The 21131-nt window shown below is 43.3% G+C and overlaps 1 protein-coding gene and 1 non-coding gene across 4 annotated transcripts in view; both read right to left on the reverse strand.

The window, feature by feature from the left end:
* The window catches only part of afap1l2 (actin filament associated protein 1-like 2), a 69690-nt gene that overhangs the window by 5417 nt on the left and 43142 nt on the right, over nucleotides 1-21131 (reverse strand). For all 3 annotated transcript variants that reach the window (XM_042337019.1, XM_042337020.1, XM_042337018.1), the window contains exons 4-13: nucleotides 20784-20878; nucleotides 11504-11594; nucleotides 10527-10732; nucleotides 9177-9356; nucleotides 7615-7704; nucleotides 6339-6429; nucleotides 3733-3864; nucleotides 3123-3334; nucleotides 1479-1624; nucleotides 251-359 (exon numbers count right to left, since the gene is read on the reverse strand). In XM_042337019.1, the coding sequence (XP_042192953.1) occupies nucleotides 251-359; nucleotides 1479-1624; nucleotides 3123-3334; nucleotides 3733-3864; nucleotides 6339-6429; nucleotides 7615-7704; nucleotides 9177-9356; nucleotides 10527-10732; nucleotides 11504-11594; nucleotides 20784-20878 (1352 nt within the window). The remainder of the gene's footprint in view (nucleotides 1-250; nucleotides 360-1478; nucleotides 1625-3122; nucleotides 3335-3732; nucleotides 3865-6338; nucleotides 6430-7614; nucleotides 7705-9176; nucleotides 9357-10526; nucleotides 10733-11503; nucleotides 11595-20783; nucleotides 20879-21131) is intronic.
* trnaa-cgc lies at nucleotides 11074-11146 on the reverse strand. Its single transcript has one exon. It is a non-coding gene; the product is annotated as a tRNA-Ala (tRNA).

The following is a 21131-nucleotide window of genomic DNA, read 5'->3' on the forward strand; positions in this document are numbered from 1 at the left end:
CGGATGGTCTGTGGGATGGAGTTCCAAAGGGTGGGGCAGAGGCTGAAGGTCCGACCCCCGATGATGGGATGTACCTTCCCCCCCTCGCCTCCAACGGCTTCAGTTATAGATTGGCCTCGCTGATCGTGATATGAAAATGATTACCAGTGATAATTAACACATCAAAGGTCACAACTTTCTGTCCTGTGAGAACCTTTGCACAAAGACCACAACGCGCAGGTTATAAAACGAGATCTTGGTAAGCTCTCACCACGGATTCAGGTACATCCACGTCATCGTATAAGTCATCCGACTGGTTCTGTACGGCTGGTAAGTCATCTATGTACGTATTGGGCTCTGAGTATCTCCGCTGCATTAAGCTTGTGGGTGAAACAAAACTTAGCATGTTCTTTATAAATAAAGAAGAAAAACAAAGCGCTTCACAATACACTGTAAAGTGTAGTGATTGTATATTTTGTGGGCGAAGCGAGAGGGAGGACACAGACAGGATTTTATGTTTTGTGATAATTCCAGATGTGGCTGAGTAACTGGGAGGGGAGTGGGGGGGTGCGGGGGTGGGGGGGGGGGGGCGAGGGAGGAACTCCTATTTGCAAGAGAATAGCTAAACCGAAACAAGCAATTTTAACATTTGTTTTGGCCGCCGTAGAGAATATTTAACCGTAATTTCATGGAAAAAATACTTTACATTTGCAAAAGCTTGAGATGGGGGTAATTCTAGGTTCTGGAAATTGAGGGACGCAAATACTGGGAAGTGGATTTTTTTCCCCATTTTTAAAATCAAATGTCAGCGAAAATAAACACTCCGAGGTCAATTATACTGTGGCCAAAGGGGAGGAACTGTAAAATTCCACATAACCTGCCATAACAACGTGCTACAGCCTTAAGTTCAGAAGAGCAGTCTAGCCATGTGATTCTTCCATTTCCCCCAATGACACTTGTCGTCACAGGACGTTTGTCTAGAGAGGAGTTCCTGCAGCGTTGAAGGGAATTGAACTCCTCGAGGAAATGCCACCTGTTAGCGCCTCAGGTGTAATTAAAATAATAAAATAATAACGGCAATTCGGTCACTTCAATCCACGACTGTCTGTGGGGACGCTGCTGTGCGCAATTGGCATTTCGCCCACAAAATATGCAGTCAATTCGCTTCACGGTATATTCTGTGAAGCGCTTTCAAACGTCTTGAAAACGTGATAAGGCGCTATATCAAATGCAAGGATTATTATTATTATTATTATTATTATTACGGCACCAGATAGCCATGGCCTCTGTGCATTAAATTGTCAACCTAGTGATATCACTCTTAAAGACAACTTGAACCATTTAAAGGTCTCTCTGCTGATCACCAGGCAGTGATCCCAGTGACAGACCCAACACTTGAAGCGCAGTAAACCCTCTGATACATTGTCCTGCACAAGAGTTTGTTGAACACGTGATCCGTTTGTCACAAATCTATTCTGAGAAGATAAGCTGTGACTTACTATAAGGAATGTTTGGCTGCGTGCACTATACAGGACACTCGATCAGCATCCACATAGTCATAAGCCAGGTCTTCGGGGTCTGTCTTGGATCCCGATTCTGCCAGCAGCAGACCCAGCCAGTACCCCATCTCCTCGGAAGACTTAGCCTGAAAAAAAAGGGAGTCGTGTGATTAGGTTCAAGTGTCTTGTTTGTCTCCCTCTCTGTTTGTTCCTCCTCTTTCCTTCAATGTCTTCCCGTCCTGACCGCTCAAGTCTTGGATCCTATAACAGTGGGGAAGTGGGCAGTGCAAGTCAATATCATCATCACCCCTCGCCCCCTGGCTTGGCATCAGATGCCTCTGGGACGCTACCCCACATGAAGGATGCTATATAAATGCAAGTTGTTGTTGTTGTTATCCCCTCTTCTTGGATGGACAACCCGAAACACAGCGTCACATCAGGCAAATGCAAGAAATCCTCTTAAAACAGATTCATTTCCATTTTGTAACACAAACGTTAATTGACACGGACCCAAATGGTTTGAAAGCTCGTTCGGTCAGTCAGTCAGGCAGTGATGGCATGTTCTGAAGCATCGAACATTCATTCTGCAATCCAAACCCACAGGAGCTTTCTGACAGTGCTTATTTTAGACAAAAGACCTCATTTGAGACTTTCATGCCCAAGTACTTGTAAGCGCATCAGACAATATGTGACAGGGTGTGATGTAGCTCATATAATCATAGAATATTACAGCACTGAAGGAGGCCATTCGGCCCATCATGTATGTGCCGGCTTTTTGAAAGAGCTGCCCAATCAGTCCCACTCCCCCGCTCTTTCCCCATAACCTTGAAATTTTTCCTTCTTTGTACCTATCCAATTCCCTTTTGAAAGTTGTTATTGAATCTGTTTCCGCCAGCCTTTCAGGCAGTTCCAGACCGTAACAACTTTAGTTAAATGCTGATTATAGTATTTAGGACTGTAGAGCAAATTTTCTGCAACATGTGGGGCACGACCTCAATGTATGAGCTGACAAAGAATTGTGACACAGTAAATGCTATCGTTTGGGGGGGATTGGAACACTGCTCCTTCTCTCCTTTTGGCAGCACAGATGTGAACACAAGCCCAGTGCACAGAAGTGCTCGTAAAGTTCAGCTGCTTATAAACTACAGTCCCAGAGCTCACGTTCAGACCTGTTCAGGGACTGATCCAATTCTAGTTGTATACATTCACTGGCTGTTTCTCAGCTACAGAGCTGTAGCAAAAGGAATGGATCCTTGGGAAGGAAGTGTTTCCAGAAATAAGGTGACTTCTGAAATGAACATCAAACCATCCAGACCCAAATCCGTTCTAAAATTCAGGGTTTTCCTCACTTAAGGGGATGCTTCAAAAGAGGTACCCAAGGTCATAAAGTCTGAATGAACTAAATCGACTTATTCGTGCAGCGTCTGCTATGAATTGGATTGAGACGTTGACTTTTAATAACATTTTCACTTGTGGTAAAGCTTAATCTAACTTTTACATCACTGTAGGGCGACCAAAAATTCTTGATATCTAACCTATTGTCTGAAACAAAGCAAAAATAACATCATTTCTTTAAGACTTATTAGACATTGTAATGGTATGGTGATTTTTTGATCACCCTGTATAAGGTGGAGTTAAAGTTACCTCCAAGGATGCTATTTCCTCACCATCCTGGAGAATGCGGAAGGAATACAAGTGTTCTGGAGTGGGATCAGGGATGACCTCACACCCCTCCAGGCTTAGAGGCTGCTGAATGGCTTTAGTTTTGGTCTTGTCCTGATAGAAGTGAATCAGTCCATTCTTCACCTGGCACCAACGCATGCGCCAATGGCTATTTACAAAGACATTCAAATAACCTGTAACGAGAAGAGTAGAGGGTTGCACACAGCTTACACTTAGAAATGGAACCGTGTAATAATAATAATAATAATCACATCAAAACACAACACAAAATAGTTATTGCAGTTTACGATACACCCGTAGGAATTGTGCATTTAAACCACATGGAAAAGCCAGTTAAACGCTGCAATTACCATTCAATCCGTCACAACGTTGACTTCGTTTGCTGACGGTGTTAACGGCGCCAGCCAGATAACAGCTGGCGTCTGGTACAAATAATATCATGAGGTGCCACAGGGTGGCAGTGCCTGTACACACAGTTAAACCCCCACCCACCGCCCCCCCACCCCCGTTCCCCTGTTGCTGACACAAGGAAGATCAGAGTCAGGTCGGCTTCAACCAAAAGAATTCTTACCAGACGCCTCGACGTTCTTCTCGTTGTTAATAGGAATCTCCACAGATATAGGCTTCTTCTTCCCAAGATTCATGAAGCTGCTGAGCTTCAAGCCTGCGGTTTTAAGGTCCCCGATGCTGGATTTCTTTTTCACTAAACGGGAGAGAGAGAGAGAGAGAGAGAAAACGTCAGGGCTGTTTTGACTTTAATGACATTTTGCAACCCGCTTGACACGTTTGCCAACTGCATTCTCCACGACTGTTTGTGGGACGCTGCTGTGCGCAGTTGGCTGCCACGTTTCGCCCACACAATATACACTCACTGCACTTTACAGTAGATTCTGTGAAGCGCTTTGAGGCGACTCAAAAGGCGTGATAAGGCGCTGCATCACATGCAAAGATTATTATTATTCTGCCAAATGCTCACTCGCACGTGGTATGAAGGGGGTGAATGGGTGGAGTGTCCATCCACCTTAAAGACCTTAAATTCAAAGTTCCTGAGAGCCACAAATCCCACTGCTGTTTGTGCAGCGATGGCTTGGAATCTGCGCTACTGTTGTGAGCAATGTTAGAACATGTAAACAAAAGACATGACTACATCAGGTCATGGGAGAAGCTCTTTAGATTTTCCCCCATTCCCATATTATCCTGTGATGCATGTGATGCATGTCATAACAGTAGCTCTGTTATCACACAGGAAGATAACAGAGAGACTTGAAGCATTTACACTGGAAACTCCTTTCTTATCACGTCAAGCGACGAGCAGAGATTGCCACACGGCAGTTGAAACAAACAGCTTCCGAAATAATAATAATAATCCTTGCATTTGCTCTCGTGCCTTATCACGTCTTCGAGACGTCTCAAAGGATACACCGTGAAGAGGTTTGACTGCATGCTTTGTGGGCAAAACGGAGTAGCAAACTGCTCCCAGCAGCGTCCCACAAACAGTCGCGGATCGAGGTTATGTTTTGCTTTGTCACTTTCACGTGAGCTCAGATAAGGAATGCCAGAGGCTATTTTGGGCACTCAGTGAGCCAAGCCGCTCACAGCAGGTACAAGCACCATGGTCGGCTGCAGAGCAAAACTCCTTTTATTCTGTCCCAACAATGTGCCTCAGTCCCAATGTCAGAAGAGAACCCCGACTGCACCAGAATTACATTTTTCCACTTCCCACATCCTGTGGCCTCTCTGACTGAGATTGCCAATTTTAGGGCAGTTCTGCACTGTGATCCAAACGCCCACTGACTCCCCAAACCTACATCACAGAGGATCCTCACAGCCTGAAGCACAGAGGAGACTTTCAGCCTATCAGACTGGACAGGACTCCAACTCAGGTCCCAGTGCTCAGACCCCAATGTGCTAACCCACTGCTCTCCTCAATTCCCTGTAATTACAGCTCTCACCCAAAGGGATGTGCATACAGACAGTTTTTCTTATGTGGCTCTGTGCACAATGATGAAGCTATAAGAATAATCCTTGCATTTGATATAGAGCTTTATCACGTCGTTGAGATGTCTCAAAGCGCTTCGCAGGATATTTTGTAAAGTGGACTGACTGCATTTTCTAGAGCGAGAAAAGTCAGAAACGGCTACAGATGTGAACATTAGCCATGGATTGGAACTATCAAGTCAATGCAGAATCGCTATTGTGACGAGGCTAATTCAATATTGGACGCATCTCAAAGCAACTGATACGGAGTTAACACAGAATGTATAACCTTTCACAAATCAGCAGTGAGTGAGGCTAAATGTAGAGATTAGAGTAATTCTTCTCTCCCCGATTGGAGGGTATTGAAACAGACTCCTAGCAGAAGCAGTTAAGTTATGCTGATTAACTCCTTTAATAGCGAGCTGGATAGACACTCGGCTAATGATAAATTTATAGACGGCAATGATGAAATACCAAGTACAACAGAATGATGGATGGTGAAAGCACTATCTGTGTCCAGGTTTGAGTAATGAATGCTTGGTTTGCGTTTGGATCAGGAAGAAATGTTGGCACAATTTTCCCTCAGCCACTGAAATATGTGGGATTTGGGTGAGCAGAAGGAACAGGATACTTATTTGATTGTTTAATGCTTTCTTATGGATGGATAGCGATAACGTCATTAAATGAAATTCAATGGTTGCTTCGAGGCAAAACAATCTAATTTCTTCTTCCTGTTTATAATAATCCTTGCATTTGATACAGCTCCTTATCACGCCTTCGAGATGTCTCAAAGCGCTTCACAGGATACACTATAAAATAATTGACTGTATATTTTATTATGGTTGAAACGCAGCAGCCAATTGCGCACACTAGTGTCCCACAAACAGTCGTGGATTGAGTGACCAATTTTTTTTTGTTGAAGGGATTATTACTCCCAGAAAAACAATTCGCCAATCAGATAACAACCGGGTTCCTACTTACTGCTGGTAAACAGGCGTGTGGAGTAAGGAAACTTGCCCAACATTTCGCCCTGCCCGGGAATCGAACCCAGGTTCTCTCGCTTGCGAGACGAGTGTCTAACCACTGAGCTACAGGAGTCCACCAAAGTCCGTGGTAATTTGTCAATTCAGGAAGCATCGGAATTGGCTGCCACGGAATTGGCAGGTAAATGACAATCCATCACACCTTTACTTATCGTACCATCTTTGGTCTCCATGATGTCAGTTACAGACCCACCATCAGTACTGCTCCCATTATCTGACGCCACGGAGTGTCTCTCTGATGAATCCAACTACAACACAACACAAGACCAATGTTATCTCTCAACATACCTCTATTCCTTTAAAACCGTGTGTTACAGACTGTAGGCTATTGCTACCATTTTTGTCTTTTTTTACAATGTTCCACAATTCGATAGAATGATGTTTTCAGCGCTAAAGATACATTTTTATCAATATTGATTATTTTTTAAGACAACAAAAATGGACCTTAAACCACCCAAATCTTAAGACGTGGAATGCCTTATCAAAAGCACAGGTTGAAGCAGAATTTGTGATAAGTTTTTATAATAATAATCTTTGCATTTGATATAATGCCTTATCACGTCACCGAGACATCTTTAAGTGCTTCAGAGGAAAGACTGTAAAATAGTTTGGCTGTGTATTTTGTGGATGAAACTCATTCCTTTTTTAAAAGGAAATGAAACAAATATTTGATAAAGATAAATATATAAGGGTATGGAGAAAGAGCACGGAACTAAATGGAACTAAATGGACTGATTGAAAGGCGCTTTACAAATGTAATTTTGTGGTTGTTGCTGAATGGACTAAATAGGGAGTACTTTCAGAGAATAATGGGCTAAATAGCCTTCTAGTTTGTGACAGTGTCAAGCTCTTTGAGACATCCTCCCAATTGTATTTACTCAAAGATCTATCAACCAGAGACAAAGTGCATTGAAATATCTTAAAATGCTTCACACGATCAGATTTGTTTGAAGTGGAGCAACTGTTGGCAATAGGAAAGCCGTAAAGACAAATTGGATGAAGCTTTGCTCACGCATGTTGTCTTATAAGTATCTGTGTGTGTGCGTGTATCCGTGTGTGAGTGTATGTGTATATGTGTTTGTGAATCTGTGTGTATGCATGTGTGTGATTATGTGTGTGTGTATCTGTGTGTGTATGTGAGTGTGTGTGTATGTGTGTGTATGTGAGTGTGTGTGAGATCTGTGTGTGTGTGTGTGTGTGTGAGAGAGTACGTATCTGTGTGTGAGTGTGTGTGGATATGTGTGTGAGTGTGTGTGTGTGTATGTGAGTGTGTGTGTGTGCGTGTGTGTGAGTGTGTGTGTGTATTTTCCCATCATTTTCAGTGGAAAAGTGGCCATTGCAAATGTGTTGGGTAAGTCAGAGAAGTAATAAATACATGATATATTCCTCTAAAAAATGAACCACATTGGAATATGAAAGACAGAAGGCCTTACTTTTTGAGCGTGGCTGCGGGAATGGTCTGTAGGTACTACACTTCCATCAGCACAGCTTTCACTTTGGAGATGGCTGATCTCCTGGATCACCTGTATGACATTGAGGAACTGTAATCATTCTGCTGAAAAATCCAGTCCTATCACCAGGTCAGACAGAGGATACACTGGAGTTGGACAATGCTCTTGTGGACCAAATGCTGAGAATTGTCACCTACAAAAAGGAACTTATTCGAGCCTGATCTCAGCAGCCACCCAACTCACACTAAAATAACAGGCCACCCAACAACTGGGAACTTACTGTGCTTCTCCCAATGGCGGAAGGAAGGAAGGAAGGAAGGAAGGAAGGAAGGAAGGAAGGAAGGAAGGAAGGAAGGAAGGAAGGAAGGAAGGAAGGGAATTGCACACGTGTCAAGCATTGTGGTTGCAAAGGTTGTTTTGTAGCAGCCAGCAGTCAATTGTTGGGATAACAGAACTAACTAGCGAGTGACTTGAAAAACGCTTGCTCGCACGATGACTTCCAGCTAATGTTATTATCCCTCCTGTTATTGCACTTTATCGGTGCACGTGCAGGACAACTGAAAGGCTCGAATGCTCCTAAAAACGCTACAAATTCAAGAACCTTCGTGATGACGTGAAACCCTAGCCTCTGATCTCTCCTTCTCTCTCTTTTACTGCGTCCGAAGTGGTTAAATTCATGAATCATGTTCATCTGTATAAACAAATAATACAGCTGATGAAAATGACCACATTATATCCAGCCTGAGGAGACAAAAAAAAAAAGCTTTTCTGGGTTTACTTGTGTGCTGACTAAAGGACAAGGAAGTGGATCATTTTCATTTTGGGCAAGCTCGCGTGAACATGAAGGATTCCCAGGTCAAGCCCTCTGTAGTAAACTGCAGAGCAATCCAATAAAATACCTTGAGATTAACCTCATACTACACTGCTGCCTAACATGCCTCACATCTGCCTGATGTTCCCTTTAATGTGGAATTAGGTTTAGATATCATTCCTCCAAATGTGCTAGGTTTCTAGCAGCATTAATTTTGGCATTCAATTTCAGTAACATCTCTTCTTCCAAATCTATATTAAGACCACACTTTCAGTCACCTTTTCCTGGGATGCCCCCACTGATGCTAACAGTCTCAAGACCCTCCTCTTCGACCATGCCTTTGGTCACCCTCCTACCCCACAACCTCCCTGCCCTCCCACCCCCTCCTGATCCCAACCCCCTGCTCGGGTGCAAATCCTTGACTGTCCAGCGCCTTGGGACGTCCTCCCAACATGAAAGGATCTGTGTAAATGCAATTTGTTGTTGTTAAATTTGAACAGGCCAAAACTAAGCAAAAATTCCGAGCCTCTGGTTTATCCAAATGGATTCCTCCCCAGTGCACCGCAGATTGAGCGGAACAAGCATTAATCTATTACTGACTCCTAGCTGTATGTCTACTGCAGAAGAGAAGCAAGACTGGGCCAGAACACAAAACAGTCCAGCAGAGCTCAGACACAGCGGGGTCAGGAACAGGTGGTGGGATTTGCTATGCTTGTGTGTCTCTCCTCCTCACCTTTAACCACTGCTCTGCCTGATCCTTGCTCTGAAGTCCCAGCACGATAACATCGGAATTGACGGGCGTGATCTTCAGTGTGTGCTCCTTCTTTTTCACTTGCTTCTCTTTGTGCACCACGCTGCATCCGATCAGACTCACGTCCAGCTGCGGATTCTGGTCCTTTGAGCTTTTGTAGCACTGGAGAGGAGAGCGAAGAGAAGCAGATTGTTAACACTGGCCATTGAAGGACCGGCCTTAAAGGCTGTGGTTTTTTTTTTTTTGCTTGTTACTTTTTAGTAGCTAGGAATAAATGCCAAACTCCCAACATCGGATTTACGGTGTCCCCGATTTGGATACACATAGGATTAATTCAAGGAAAGACTAAATAGGAGTTGGAGTTGGACCAGGAGGGTTTGGATGAAGCCACTCACTTGCCTCTATAAGGCACCAGGTGCAATGAAGCAACTTGCCAGTTTTGCTGCTTTTGCACCTGCATAATTAGCCCGTGTCCAAGTTACAGCAAATACTTGCTTCATGTGTACTCAGCCATGTGGCTTACAATATATTCCCTAACGCAGCTCATGTGCTGTTTCCTTGGCCTGACTGGGTCCGTTCTTCCAAAGAAAAAGCCCCGAGGAATCGTACCAATATTTCCAGAGGTTGTATCGTAACCCAGCTGATGATGTCTAGTAAAGGCGCATCTGAAAGAATGATACATTGAGATAGATCTCAGCCAATATTATTTGTTTGACGCCTTTATCGCAGAGGATTTTCCCTTGCCCTTTCGCTAGTCTTGGCCTGTCAAATCATTAGGTCTAGAGATCGCAAAAGGCGTTCAGGATTGTGGATGATCTTTAGATTTGTTACGCTTTTCATAATCGGGATGAAAATTGTAACCCGGGCCATTGTTAATTTACAAAGCTGTTAATTAACGCTGGTGTTAATTAGCACGTCTTTGACTTTGAAAAAAAATGGCCCACGCAGTGGGTGGAGAATTGAGACATCAAATTGTCCATAGTTCAAACTCCATACGACTCCCTTCTCCCCCCCAACATTTTGCGTGGGTTGAAGCCAGACTACCAACTGAGGCATTGGAGTGGCGGGTGACGAGATACTTTTGTTGAGTTAAGCCAGTATCTCATAAGCCAACAAGTCAAGTGTCGGGGGTGGCTGGGGAGGGAAGATGGATACCCACGGACCGACCATCAGTCAACGTCTTTAGTCATCAATGGGGGTGCCATTATTCTATGCTGTGATCATTAACACCAAAGTTAGTCATCGTCAGTGGCAACTAACACATCACACGTCACCCTATATTTTTCAGTGACGTGCCAGTATTGTTCCATTTCCATCTGTACAGTGACTTACTAAGAGTTTGTTGTCTTTAATGACACACAGCTGTTTGGCCCACTGTCCCAGCCACTTCTTGCGCCACAGAAAAGCACAGATCCGAGCGTCCTTCATCAGCTCTATGGAGGCCTCCGGTGAAGGCCACTGGTGGGTCATCGATTTCCCCTTCGTGTTTTCCTCCTCGTCATATGACTCATAGGAGCTACTGACAGCGTCAACGTCATCTGCAATTAACACATCAGCAGCCGTGTTTGACGTGGTCCGGTTTCTGTGCAGTTATACAATAATCCTCGCATTTGATATGGCGTTTTTCACGTCTTCGAGACGTCTCAAAGCGCTTCACAGAATACACTGTAAAGTGGAGTGACTGCATGTTTTGTGGACGAAACGCGGCAACCAATTGCGCACAGCAGCGTCCCACAAACAGCCGCGGATTGAGTGACCAAACTTTTTTTTAAAGTGTTTATTATCCCTGGAAAAGGGATCCGTCAATCGACTAACAACCGGCTTCCTACTGACTGCTGGTAAACAGAGGCATGTGGAGTAAGAAAACTTGCCCAAGGTTTCGCCCTGCCGGGAATTGAACCCGGGTCCACTGGCTTGCGAGGCGAGTGCTCTAACCACTGAGCTACAGGGCTCCACAACTTTCAGACAGATCTCACATCTCCCCCTCTCCCTTGCTCGGTGTCCATCCCCGTCACAGAATAGCGTTCCGAGACGTTACCCTGCGTGAAGGACGCAATATAAACCCAAGTTATTGTTGTGAAAAAAAAGCCATTTGCATCACAAACAGCCATGAGGTGAGTGACAAATTAATATGGTCTTAAAGTCATGGTACAGAGTGAAACCTTCTGGTTTCCAAAAAAGAAAATTGCGTCATTAAGTTCTCACAAATGTTCCCACAACAAATACTGTACTTGGCTGGGAGGCACTGACACACATTTTAACACATTGTTATTGCTAAGTATGAAGCATGCGTTGTTGCTAGGACATACCAATATTGACAGTATCGTATGGCTCAGCCTCCTCATAATAGCCTTCAATAGACTCAGCCCTGCTCAGAGAAAATGGTTCTTTGTCCGTTATCTGTGAACAAAGCAAAATAAACACATCACTAAATCCCGCGGCTCTATTACATGCAGAGATCATGTTAATTTCATACACACACACACACACACACACAAGCACATCACTGTGAAAACAGTATAGCATAAATGATCAGAATAGCCGCTGCATTTGGTATAACAATAACCTTCGCATTTGATATTCACATCTGATCACGTCGTTGAGACGTCTCAAAGCGCTTCACAGAATATACTAAAACATGTAGTGACTGTATATTTGTGGGCGAAACGCGGCAGCCAATTGCGCACGGCAGCGTCCCACAAACAGTCGTGGATTGAGTGACCAAATTATTATTATTAATTTTTGGTGCCTTTCATGTTGGGAGGACATGTCAAAGCACTTTGCAGGATTTACTGTCAAGGGTTGCGACTATGTATTTGTAGGCGAACGCGTATACTCCACATGGGTTGGTATATTTGTTTGAAAGGAACAGTCACTCGGCCCTGACTTGAGTGTCCATATAGTGTGTATCAGGAAAGGGTTAGATCAAAGGGGTTGTTTCACTGACATGTGGCATCTATTATTGTGCAGGACCATCACGAACAATAATGGGCAGATAAAAGCTTGTAAAGTGGCCCCCATTTTCAAGGGGAAATGTTTGATAAGACACTTTCCATGTGATTGCAAACACACAGGGCAACAACGTATGTCATGTCAAAAACACTTAATCACATCACTTGTGTGTGACGCCAGCTTGGTAAAAGGGAGTATTCCTCGCTCCCTCCCCAGATAAGGGAGCACTTGATAGATCATGTTGTTCACAATGTCGGCATAGCTCTGAAATGTTCCAAAAACAGAGCGCGCTGCAGGGTGCAAGAGCAACAATAATAATAATCCTTACATTTCAACCCGGGAGCATGTCTCAAAGCGCTTCACAGGATATATTGCCAAGTGCGGTGACTGTGAATTGTGTAGGGGGACCAGTAATAATAATAATCCTTGCATTTGATACAGCGCCTTATCACGTCTTCGAGATGACGTAAAGTGCTTTACAGGATACGACTGTATACTTTGTGGGCGAAACGCGGCAGCCGATTGTGCACCGCAGTGAGTGTCCCACAAACAGTCGTGGACATATTTCTGTGCCCAAATTGGCTGACACGTTCGCCTACAAAATACACGGTCACTGCACTTTACTGCAAGGCGTGAGGTGCTTTGAGATGTCTCACCCACGCGAAAGACACTGTATCAAACACAAGGATTGCTGGCACCTGGTACATCAGATCCAAATCATTAGTGTCAATGATTTAACTGTAACTCACAGAGCTCACAGTCGATTCCAAGTGGATGGACTGTAAGAGTTTATCTCCAACACTTCACCCCATTACAAAAATCACAATTTGTTTGAAACAGATGCCACGATGCACAAGTTATCTATACTATTTTCGGCCAATGTGTTCATTTCCATTTAAACCGCAGCAAGAAGTTGCTTCCTAGTTCCAGTTGAAAATGATTAAAGATGAAATGAAAATTATTATTTTCCCAACGCACTGAGCATCTGAAACAGAATGGGAGCCTAATGTTTTTGGCATTAAAATCCTTTGGAGAGCTGCATTTCCTTTGCATGTTGGGAGTTTACGAATGTGTTTTCCATTAAGGAATCTCTGCACAAACCATATTCTGCTAAAACTAGAATACTCTGTTCTGCGAAACCAAGAGTAATAAAGAACCTATTATCACCCATCGTGCCCACGTTCTAGCTACAGATGTTATCTCAAGAGGGCAAATAAGGTAGCTCAAAGGGGTTTTCTTCGAATGAGCCCCATTTAAGTGGGTCACATGGATTCAATTAAATGCCTTATTAAGTGTCTGACTTGTGGTTTCCTGAATCATACCCTAATATAGCTTGAGATCCTAAAACATGCGCTTTTTTTTCTTGCCTGGGCGGACATGTCCCCGGTTAAGAAGTAAACTGCTTTGTCTGACAGATGTTTTTCTTTGCAGAGGGCACCTTGTTAGTGTTACAGCCAGGAGGTGACTGTGCTGGTGAGAACTACCAAGGGACCAAGTTCTGGCACACTACAGCGCTTCTCGGAGGAGTCAGCTGGAAATCAAACGCCTTTAATAATCCAGCTTGGTGCAGATAATGCTCGTTGAATATTCAATCGCAAGGGAACCTTGATCTTGTGAAAATAAGAGGTTTCCAAACTTTTTCCGCATGATCTCATAGAAATTCCACTCTGGCCAGTAAATGAGGCTAACCGTTGTGCCCTGGTGCTACCCCATTTGGTTTACTGGGCAAACACATCGACTTCGTTCTGGAGTGAGCCAGCAAAGTGGTTTGATCTCTGGTCTGTCTTAACTGAGCTGATCCCAGCCAGGAGAACAGGAGGAGCGTTACAATTGGACTCACCACCCCCTGTGCTAGAAATGGGAATTAAATCCAACTTGGTTCCTTCTCCTGATCACTATTCAGTGAGTCCTTGTTGCAACATACGTGAGTGTGGTTATCACGTGTGATTGCCCTCATGGTTGGATCATCTGCCAATACTCAATCCCTGAACTCCTAACTGAAGAATAGTACTATATGTAATAATAATAATCTTGTATTTGGTATAAAGCCTTATCACGTCTTCAAGACGTCTCAAAGCACTTCACAGAATATACGGTAAAGCAAAATTGACTGTATATTTTGGGGTGAAACGCGGCAGCATTTCTGGGGGTAATAAGCCCTTCAAAACAAAAACAAATGTAATAAAATTATAAGAATTTGGTCACTCAATCCACGACTGTTTGTGGGACGCTGCTGTGCGCAATTGGCTGCCACGTTTTGCCCACAAGATATACAGTCAATTCACTTTACAGTATATTCTGTGAAGCACTTTGAGACGTCTTGAAGACCTGATAAGGCGCTAAATCAAATGCAAGGATTGTTATTATTATTATGATTATGATTATTATAAAGCATAAGGCAATTGAATGAAAAATAAATCATCATAAAATAGCTCCAAGCAGCATAACAGAGAGGTGACACAACCCGCCGGGAACTGTAATAAATCTTTCTTACTGGCTAACGCAAGCCATGGTCAGCATTTGTGACTGGGGTTGTTTAATCATATTTCATTCCGCGTTGCAACATATTCTGCTTCAAACGCATGCAATGGGTTTTGAACTGAAAAAAAAAAGTTCTTTTGTGTTTTCTAAACCCGTGAAATTCAGAAGAAAACTGGCTCTCATGTCACTGTGGCATTGTTACACCAGGGGCGAGGCTGATCCACATCTGGACATGGCTGACACGCCAATGTAGTCCTGGGAACGTGCTGTGTTGTTGGAGGTGCTGTCCTTCAGATTAGACTTTAAACCCAAATCCCGTCTGTCTGTTCGGGTCGATGTTAAAGATCCCATAACACAGTTCGAAAAGACAAGGGAGTCTTTTCCTGGTTTCCCCCCAAATCAAATTGGTCATTCATTTCAAAGCTGTTTGTGGAGCTGCGCAACTGGGCTGCTGCATTAATAATAATACTTCAATAATGCACAGTCAGTACTGTTTTTCTGTGGTAAAGCCGGGTGTCTGATACATTCGGAAGACCATCACCGTTGCATGAGAGTCTCCAAACCAAGCTGAGATTTCCACGCATCCCCACCTACACATGTAAATTCCCAGAGATAGATTGTTGGAATCAGATGCGCTCTCTCTCTCTGTGCGGACACATCCTGCTTACCTAATTCCGGAAGGTATTAGGCGCAGGTTGTCAAGAGCCAAGGCTTGGGGGGACACCAGAGTTTGCGTTGGGGAAGCTGCTGGAGTCTAACCAGCTAAAACTGAATGGCTTGCCATTGAAGTCAGTCCACTTGACAGTGAATGCTGAGACTTGAAAGGTACTATATCAAATCCAAAGCATTCTGATTTTTTTTCATTTCGCTTTCGAGAGGAAGGGTTAATCTTCGAAGCTATTGAGGAAATGGATGTGGCGACAGATGTAAACCATGATCTTTGACAGCACTTTAGCAAGTGGAAAATCCCTGCGAAAACGGCCAAAAGATGTGAAGTATAAACACTGAAACCCTGGGAATATGCCACACAGCTGAAAAGGAAATAACTCCCATGAAAATTCTGCACGGTGCACAAACAAGAACTTTCAAGTCTTGCAGAGATGTGTCAACGAAAACTCATCCCATACAGCAAAGAATTTGCTTGTGGGGGTCCATTGAAGAGACAGTGTAGACATATATATACATACTTATGCTGATAATAATAATCCTTGCATTTGATGTACCCCCTTATCACGTCTTCGAGACGTCACAGAATATACTGCGAAGTGTTGTGACTGTATATTTTATGGGCAAAACGCAGCAGCCAATTGCGCACAGCAGTGTCCCACAAACAGCCGTGGATTGAGTGACCAAATTGTTATTATTATTATTGATTAAAAAAAAATTTTTGAAGGGATTATTACACCCGGAAAAGCGATCCCACAACTAACAACTAGGTTCCTACTTACTGCGAGGTAAACAGAGGCGTGTGGATCAAGAAAACTTGCCCAACGTTTCGTCCCGCCCGGGAATCAAACCCAGGTTCTTTTGCTTACGAGGCGAGTTCTCTAACCACTAAACTACAGAACTCCACTGATCGTGGCGGCTATTTGCAAACATCTGTGTAATGCTACATGAAGGACCATGTAAAAAAATGACAGTCATTGTTCATGAAGCAAAACAATATTTGTAATGCTGTTGAGGTTACATCTGGTGCATTTAATTCATTCATCATCTTAAATTGTCCTGGCAACCATTTTAAGGAAAGGAACCAGTCTGCACATAATGTATTTTTTATTATTCCAAAAAAAATCCACTAAATTTAAAATGATCAAGACAGAAAATGAAATAATTCATGTCAAAAGTTACCCCAGAGAGAAGTTCAAGTACAGCACCCCATAGCCTCTGGCACAAATACGGCAGGACCAAAGCACTGAACTTATCCCATCAATAAAATGTTCATTTTAATTGGTCCGAGAAGCTACGAATCGCCACATGTATCTGTAATGACCCCAAGTAAGAAAAGCCAGGGCTTGACACCGTGGGCTTTAAAATTATACACTTGGAACAAAGCCTGTAGATTCGGTCGGCACAGATAAGATATGTCGAAATGATGTGCTTCCCTTGAAAAGCCATTTAATGTTACTGTAAGGCCATTTAAGTTCTGAAAGTTGTTAATGTTACTGTAAGTGGCAATCTGCCCAGCTAAACATCCAACCGTAAAACAGATTCCAAGTCACAGGACTCAACGTTGGCTGAAAAGTTGGGAAGTTGCTCATTAGCCCCACAAAATATACAGTCACTACACTTCCCGTGAAGCGCTTTGAGACGCCTCGAAGACATGATAAGAAGCTATATCAGGTGCAAGGATTATTATTATTAGAGTAAAAATTATTGTGATAAAATAGTTTGTGTGTTCCGTGTCAATATTTCCCTTTCCCTCTCAACCCCCCCCACCCTCACCCACCCCCACCAAGTACTTATGACAAATGATTGAATAAAAGTCAGGGCTTTTACTCGCATCTTTCTCAATATAAACCCATTTCAACCAGAGCTTCTTTAATGGGTAAACTATTTAATTAATTTACACTAATTAGGTTAGTTTATTGTGCTTTATGCCTCCACCAAAGAAAGTCAATGGGAAATTGATAGGCAAATATTTTAGAAATTTGCAGCACAGATGGAGGCGAGTCAGCTCATCATTTTGTGGAGACTTTTTATCTGATCTTACTCCACTATTTTATGCACTTTAGGAGCCCTGCAGCTCAGTGGTTAGAGCACTCGCCTCGCGAGCGAGAGGACCCGGGTTCGTTTCCCGGGGCAGGGTGAAAGCTTGGGCACGTTTCCTTACTCCACACACCTCTGTTTATCAGCAGTGAGTAGGAACCCGATTGTTAGTCGATTGGAGGATCGCTTTTCCGGGATAATAATCCCTTAAAAAAAAACTAATAATAATTTGGTCTCTGAATCCACGACTGTCTGTGGGACACTGCTGTGCGCAATAGGCTGCTGCGTTTCGCCCACAAAATATACATTCAATTCACTTTACAGTGTATCCTGTAGCTCAGTGGTTAGAGCACTTTGCAAGTGAGAGACCTGAGTTCAATTCCAGGCAGAGGGCGAAACCTTGGGCAAGTTTCCTTACTCCACACAGAGCCTAATAATAATCCCTCCAAAACCACAAACAATAATAAATTGGTCATTTTCAATCTACGACTGTTTGTGGGACATTGCTGTGTGCAATTGGCTGCCGCGTTCGCCCACAAATATACAGTCAATTCACTTTACAGTGTGTTCTGTGAAGCGCTTTGGGACGTCCTCCCAACGTGAAAAGCGCTATATCAAATGCAAGGATTATTATTATTATTATCCTGTGAAGCACTTTGAGACGTCTCGAAGACCTGATAAGGCGCTGTGCCAAATGCAAGGATTATTGTTGTGATGTTCGAAGGAGGCTGAATTTATGAATTCCTATTCGGAGGAGTCCTACTCCGTTTAGAAATCAGCACTCAGGCGGTTAAGGCAAGTCGACAGAGCCACGATGGGGCTTTGCTATTTCATGTGTGTGAATTCGAGGGAATTCAGACTCTGGTTCCAGATGATAAGTGCTGCTGCTTATTTTCCCACAGTCTCCGCCAGTGTCTTTCACAGCAGCTGTAACTCCTTCAGTTGGTGATATGGTCTGTATCATGTGACACGTGACCTGCACTTCATCCGTCTGATCTCTCCGCAGCACCGTTATCCAACGTGGCAGGATTTACAGAGACATTTTAATTCCTTTTTCCAATGTTGCTTAGGTGCTCCAGGCACAGCAGTTAATACGTAACTCATGAACTGCCAGCAATGCAGATATCTGTCCTGCGGTTATTAGCTCTTCTGCAGTTGCGTCTCAGTGGACAAGTCTCTCCAAATAATGGACCCGGCGAAAGAGTTGGCACAGTGACCGAAATGTCTATTTTTAGCTTGAAATTTTTACATTTCCAATAAAACCAGGATTAGATTGAGCAAGCTGCAGAGAATGTTTGGTGAAACTGCTTCAATATATTACGTCTTCCGGGTTGAAATGATTTAACCGTGATCATTTAAAACAGTCCAGTATAATATAGAGGGGTCAGTATTAGGTTTCCATACACTCTGAAGCCTTCAGTCAGAGCTCTGCCTTTGTAAACATCAACAACTGAGGTTTATAAATTCTGGTGAATCTGCAAATACCAGGGATTAAAGGGTTACATTACGAGGACAGGACAGGTTCATAAACTTGGTCTCCATTCCCTTGAGTTTAGAAGGTTGTGGGGTGATCTGATTGAGGTTTGTAAATAATAAAAGGATTGGATAGGGTAGCTACAGAGAAACTATTTCCTCTGGTGGGGGAATCCAGAACAAGGAGGGCATTATCTTATAATCAGAGACAGGCCATTTAGGAGTGAAATCAGGAGGCAGTTTTTCACCCAAAGGCCAGTGGAAACCTGGGACTCTCTCCCCAAAAGGCTGTGGATGGTGGATCCATTCACATCTTCAAGACTGAGGTGGATAGATACTTGTTAGGCAGGGTATCAAGGGATATGGGGCAAATGCGGGTAATTGGAGTTGAGGTACAAAGCAGCCATGATCTTATAGAGTGGCGGAACAGGCTCAAGCGGCTGAATGGCCTCCTCCTGTTTCTATGTTTAGATGCACATTGCTTACGCATCTCAGCGTTTTAAAGATTGAGATCATGTCCTTCTTCAATCTTTTCTCCAAGGAAAATAAATTCAGTTCTGCATTTTCATAACTTGGGAGACCTAAGCCTCAGAGATGTTCCTTCTGTCCCACAATTTGCTCCACCTTCTCTCTTAAAGACGGTGACTTGTAGCTAGATATGGCGGCCCGCTGGCCCCAGCTGGCCGAGTGTTTGTTCTTCATACACAAAGCTGGCGAGTTTGTTAGTGGTGGAGGAGGAAGTAACGCAGCTGAGCTGAACTCTCTCCATGTAGTTTCCAGTGGGATGCACGAGGGTAGCAATTGGGACTCATTTCCATTGGCTCTAGTGCAGGATTGTTAAAGCCATTAAGATCAGTAGGAATCAAACCAGCGTTTTTTCCAGATTTCTACACTTTAGAACCACACTGGACGCTAGATTTGTTCATTGAGCCATCAAGGCATTTAATGCTTTCTGCTCCTTTCTGAGTCCTCTCCAATCATTTCAGCTCCCCTGAACTTTTTTTCTTTGTTTAGTTACGCTGCTTTCTACTGACAAAAAAAGTGTGCTTCAACTACAGTATTTGTATTTCCAATATTAACTGTTTAGTTAAATGAATTTGAATGAAATAAGTTCCATGTAAAGCAGAGCGTAGATGCTCACCAGTTTCACATCACTGGTGCGTGTGAAACAATTGGTCAGTCTATGGAGACAAGAACTTCCACAAACCTGCCGGCACTTTGTGGTTATGTATTAACAATAATAATAATAATCCTTGCAATTGATGTAGTGCCTTATCACATCGTTGAGACATTTGTATTTTGAGTTTTGATAATACGGTCAATAATACTCCTGGTAGAAAGAGTCAGTGAGGATAGAGAGATCTGTTCACCTCGGGGTAAGTAGGAACACGGTTGTTAGTGGAGTCCTGTAGCTCAGTGGTTAGAGCACTCGCTTTGCAAGTGAGAGACCTGAGGTCAATTCCAGGCAGAAGGCGAAACCTTGGGCAAGTTTCCTTACTCCACACGCCTAATAATAATCCCTCCAAAACCAAAAACAATAATTAAATTGGTCATTTTCAATCTACGACTGTTTGTGGGACATTGCTGTGCGCAATTGGCTGCCGTGTTCGCCCACAAATATACAGTCAATTCACTTTACAGTGTGTTCTGTGAAGCGCTTTGGGACGTCCTCCTGACGTGAAAAGCGCTATATCAAATGCAAGGATTATTATTATTATTAGTCGATTGGAGGATTGCTTTCCGGGGGTAATAATCCTTTTTTTAAAGGATGTGGTCACTCAATCCACGGCTGTTTGTAGGACACCTCTGTGCGCAATTGGCTGCCGCGTTTCACTCATAGTCAATCCACTTTACAATATTCTGTGAAGCGCTTTGAGACGTCTCAGCAACGTGATAAGGCGCGACACGAAATACAAGGATTATTATTATTATTATTATTATTATTACTATTATAAAGAGCACGGATTTAGAACTCACAAGTTTTGCAGGTGGAAGCTCAGGCAAGCTCTTCTGAGGTGCAGGAGTGATCTTTCCCAAATCGATTCCGTTAGACATATCTTCGCGGTCCAAGCCTGGTGAGACAACGCCACACAAAGAAGCCAACAGTCAAATACAAAGGTCTTTCCAGAAGTGATTCAGAGCAACATGAAATACGCCTCCAATTTTACACAGCAATTTTACAACGTGACACGCTCTTTAAATCTAATCAGCTGGTTGATAAGAAGGTTGCAACACTTGAGTGAAGTTATAATACTTATAAAATCAAGAGAGACAGAGAAGGCAAAATGTTAGGTAATAATAATAATAATAATAATCCTTGCATTT

The sequence above is a fragment of the Callorhinchus milii genome, unplaced genomic scaffold (genome assembly GCF_018977255.1).
Source record: "Callorhinchus milii isolate IMCB2004 unplaced genomic scaffold, IMCB_Cmil_1.0 Scaffold7, whole genome shotgun sequence".
NCBI lineage: Eukaryota > Metazoa > Chordata > Chondrichthyes > Chimaeriformes > Callorhinchidae > Callorhinchus > Callorhinchus milii.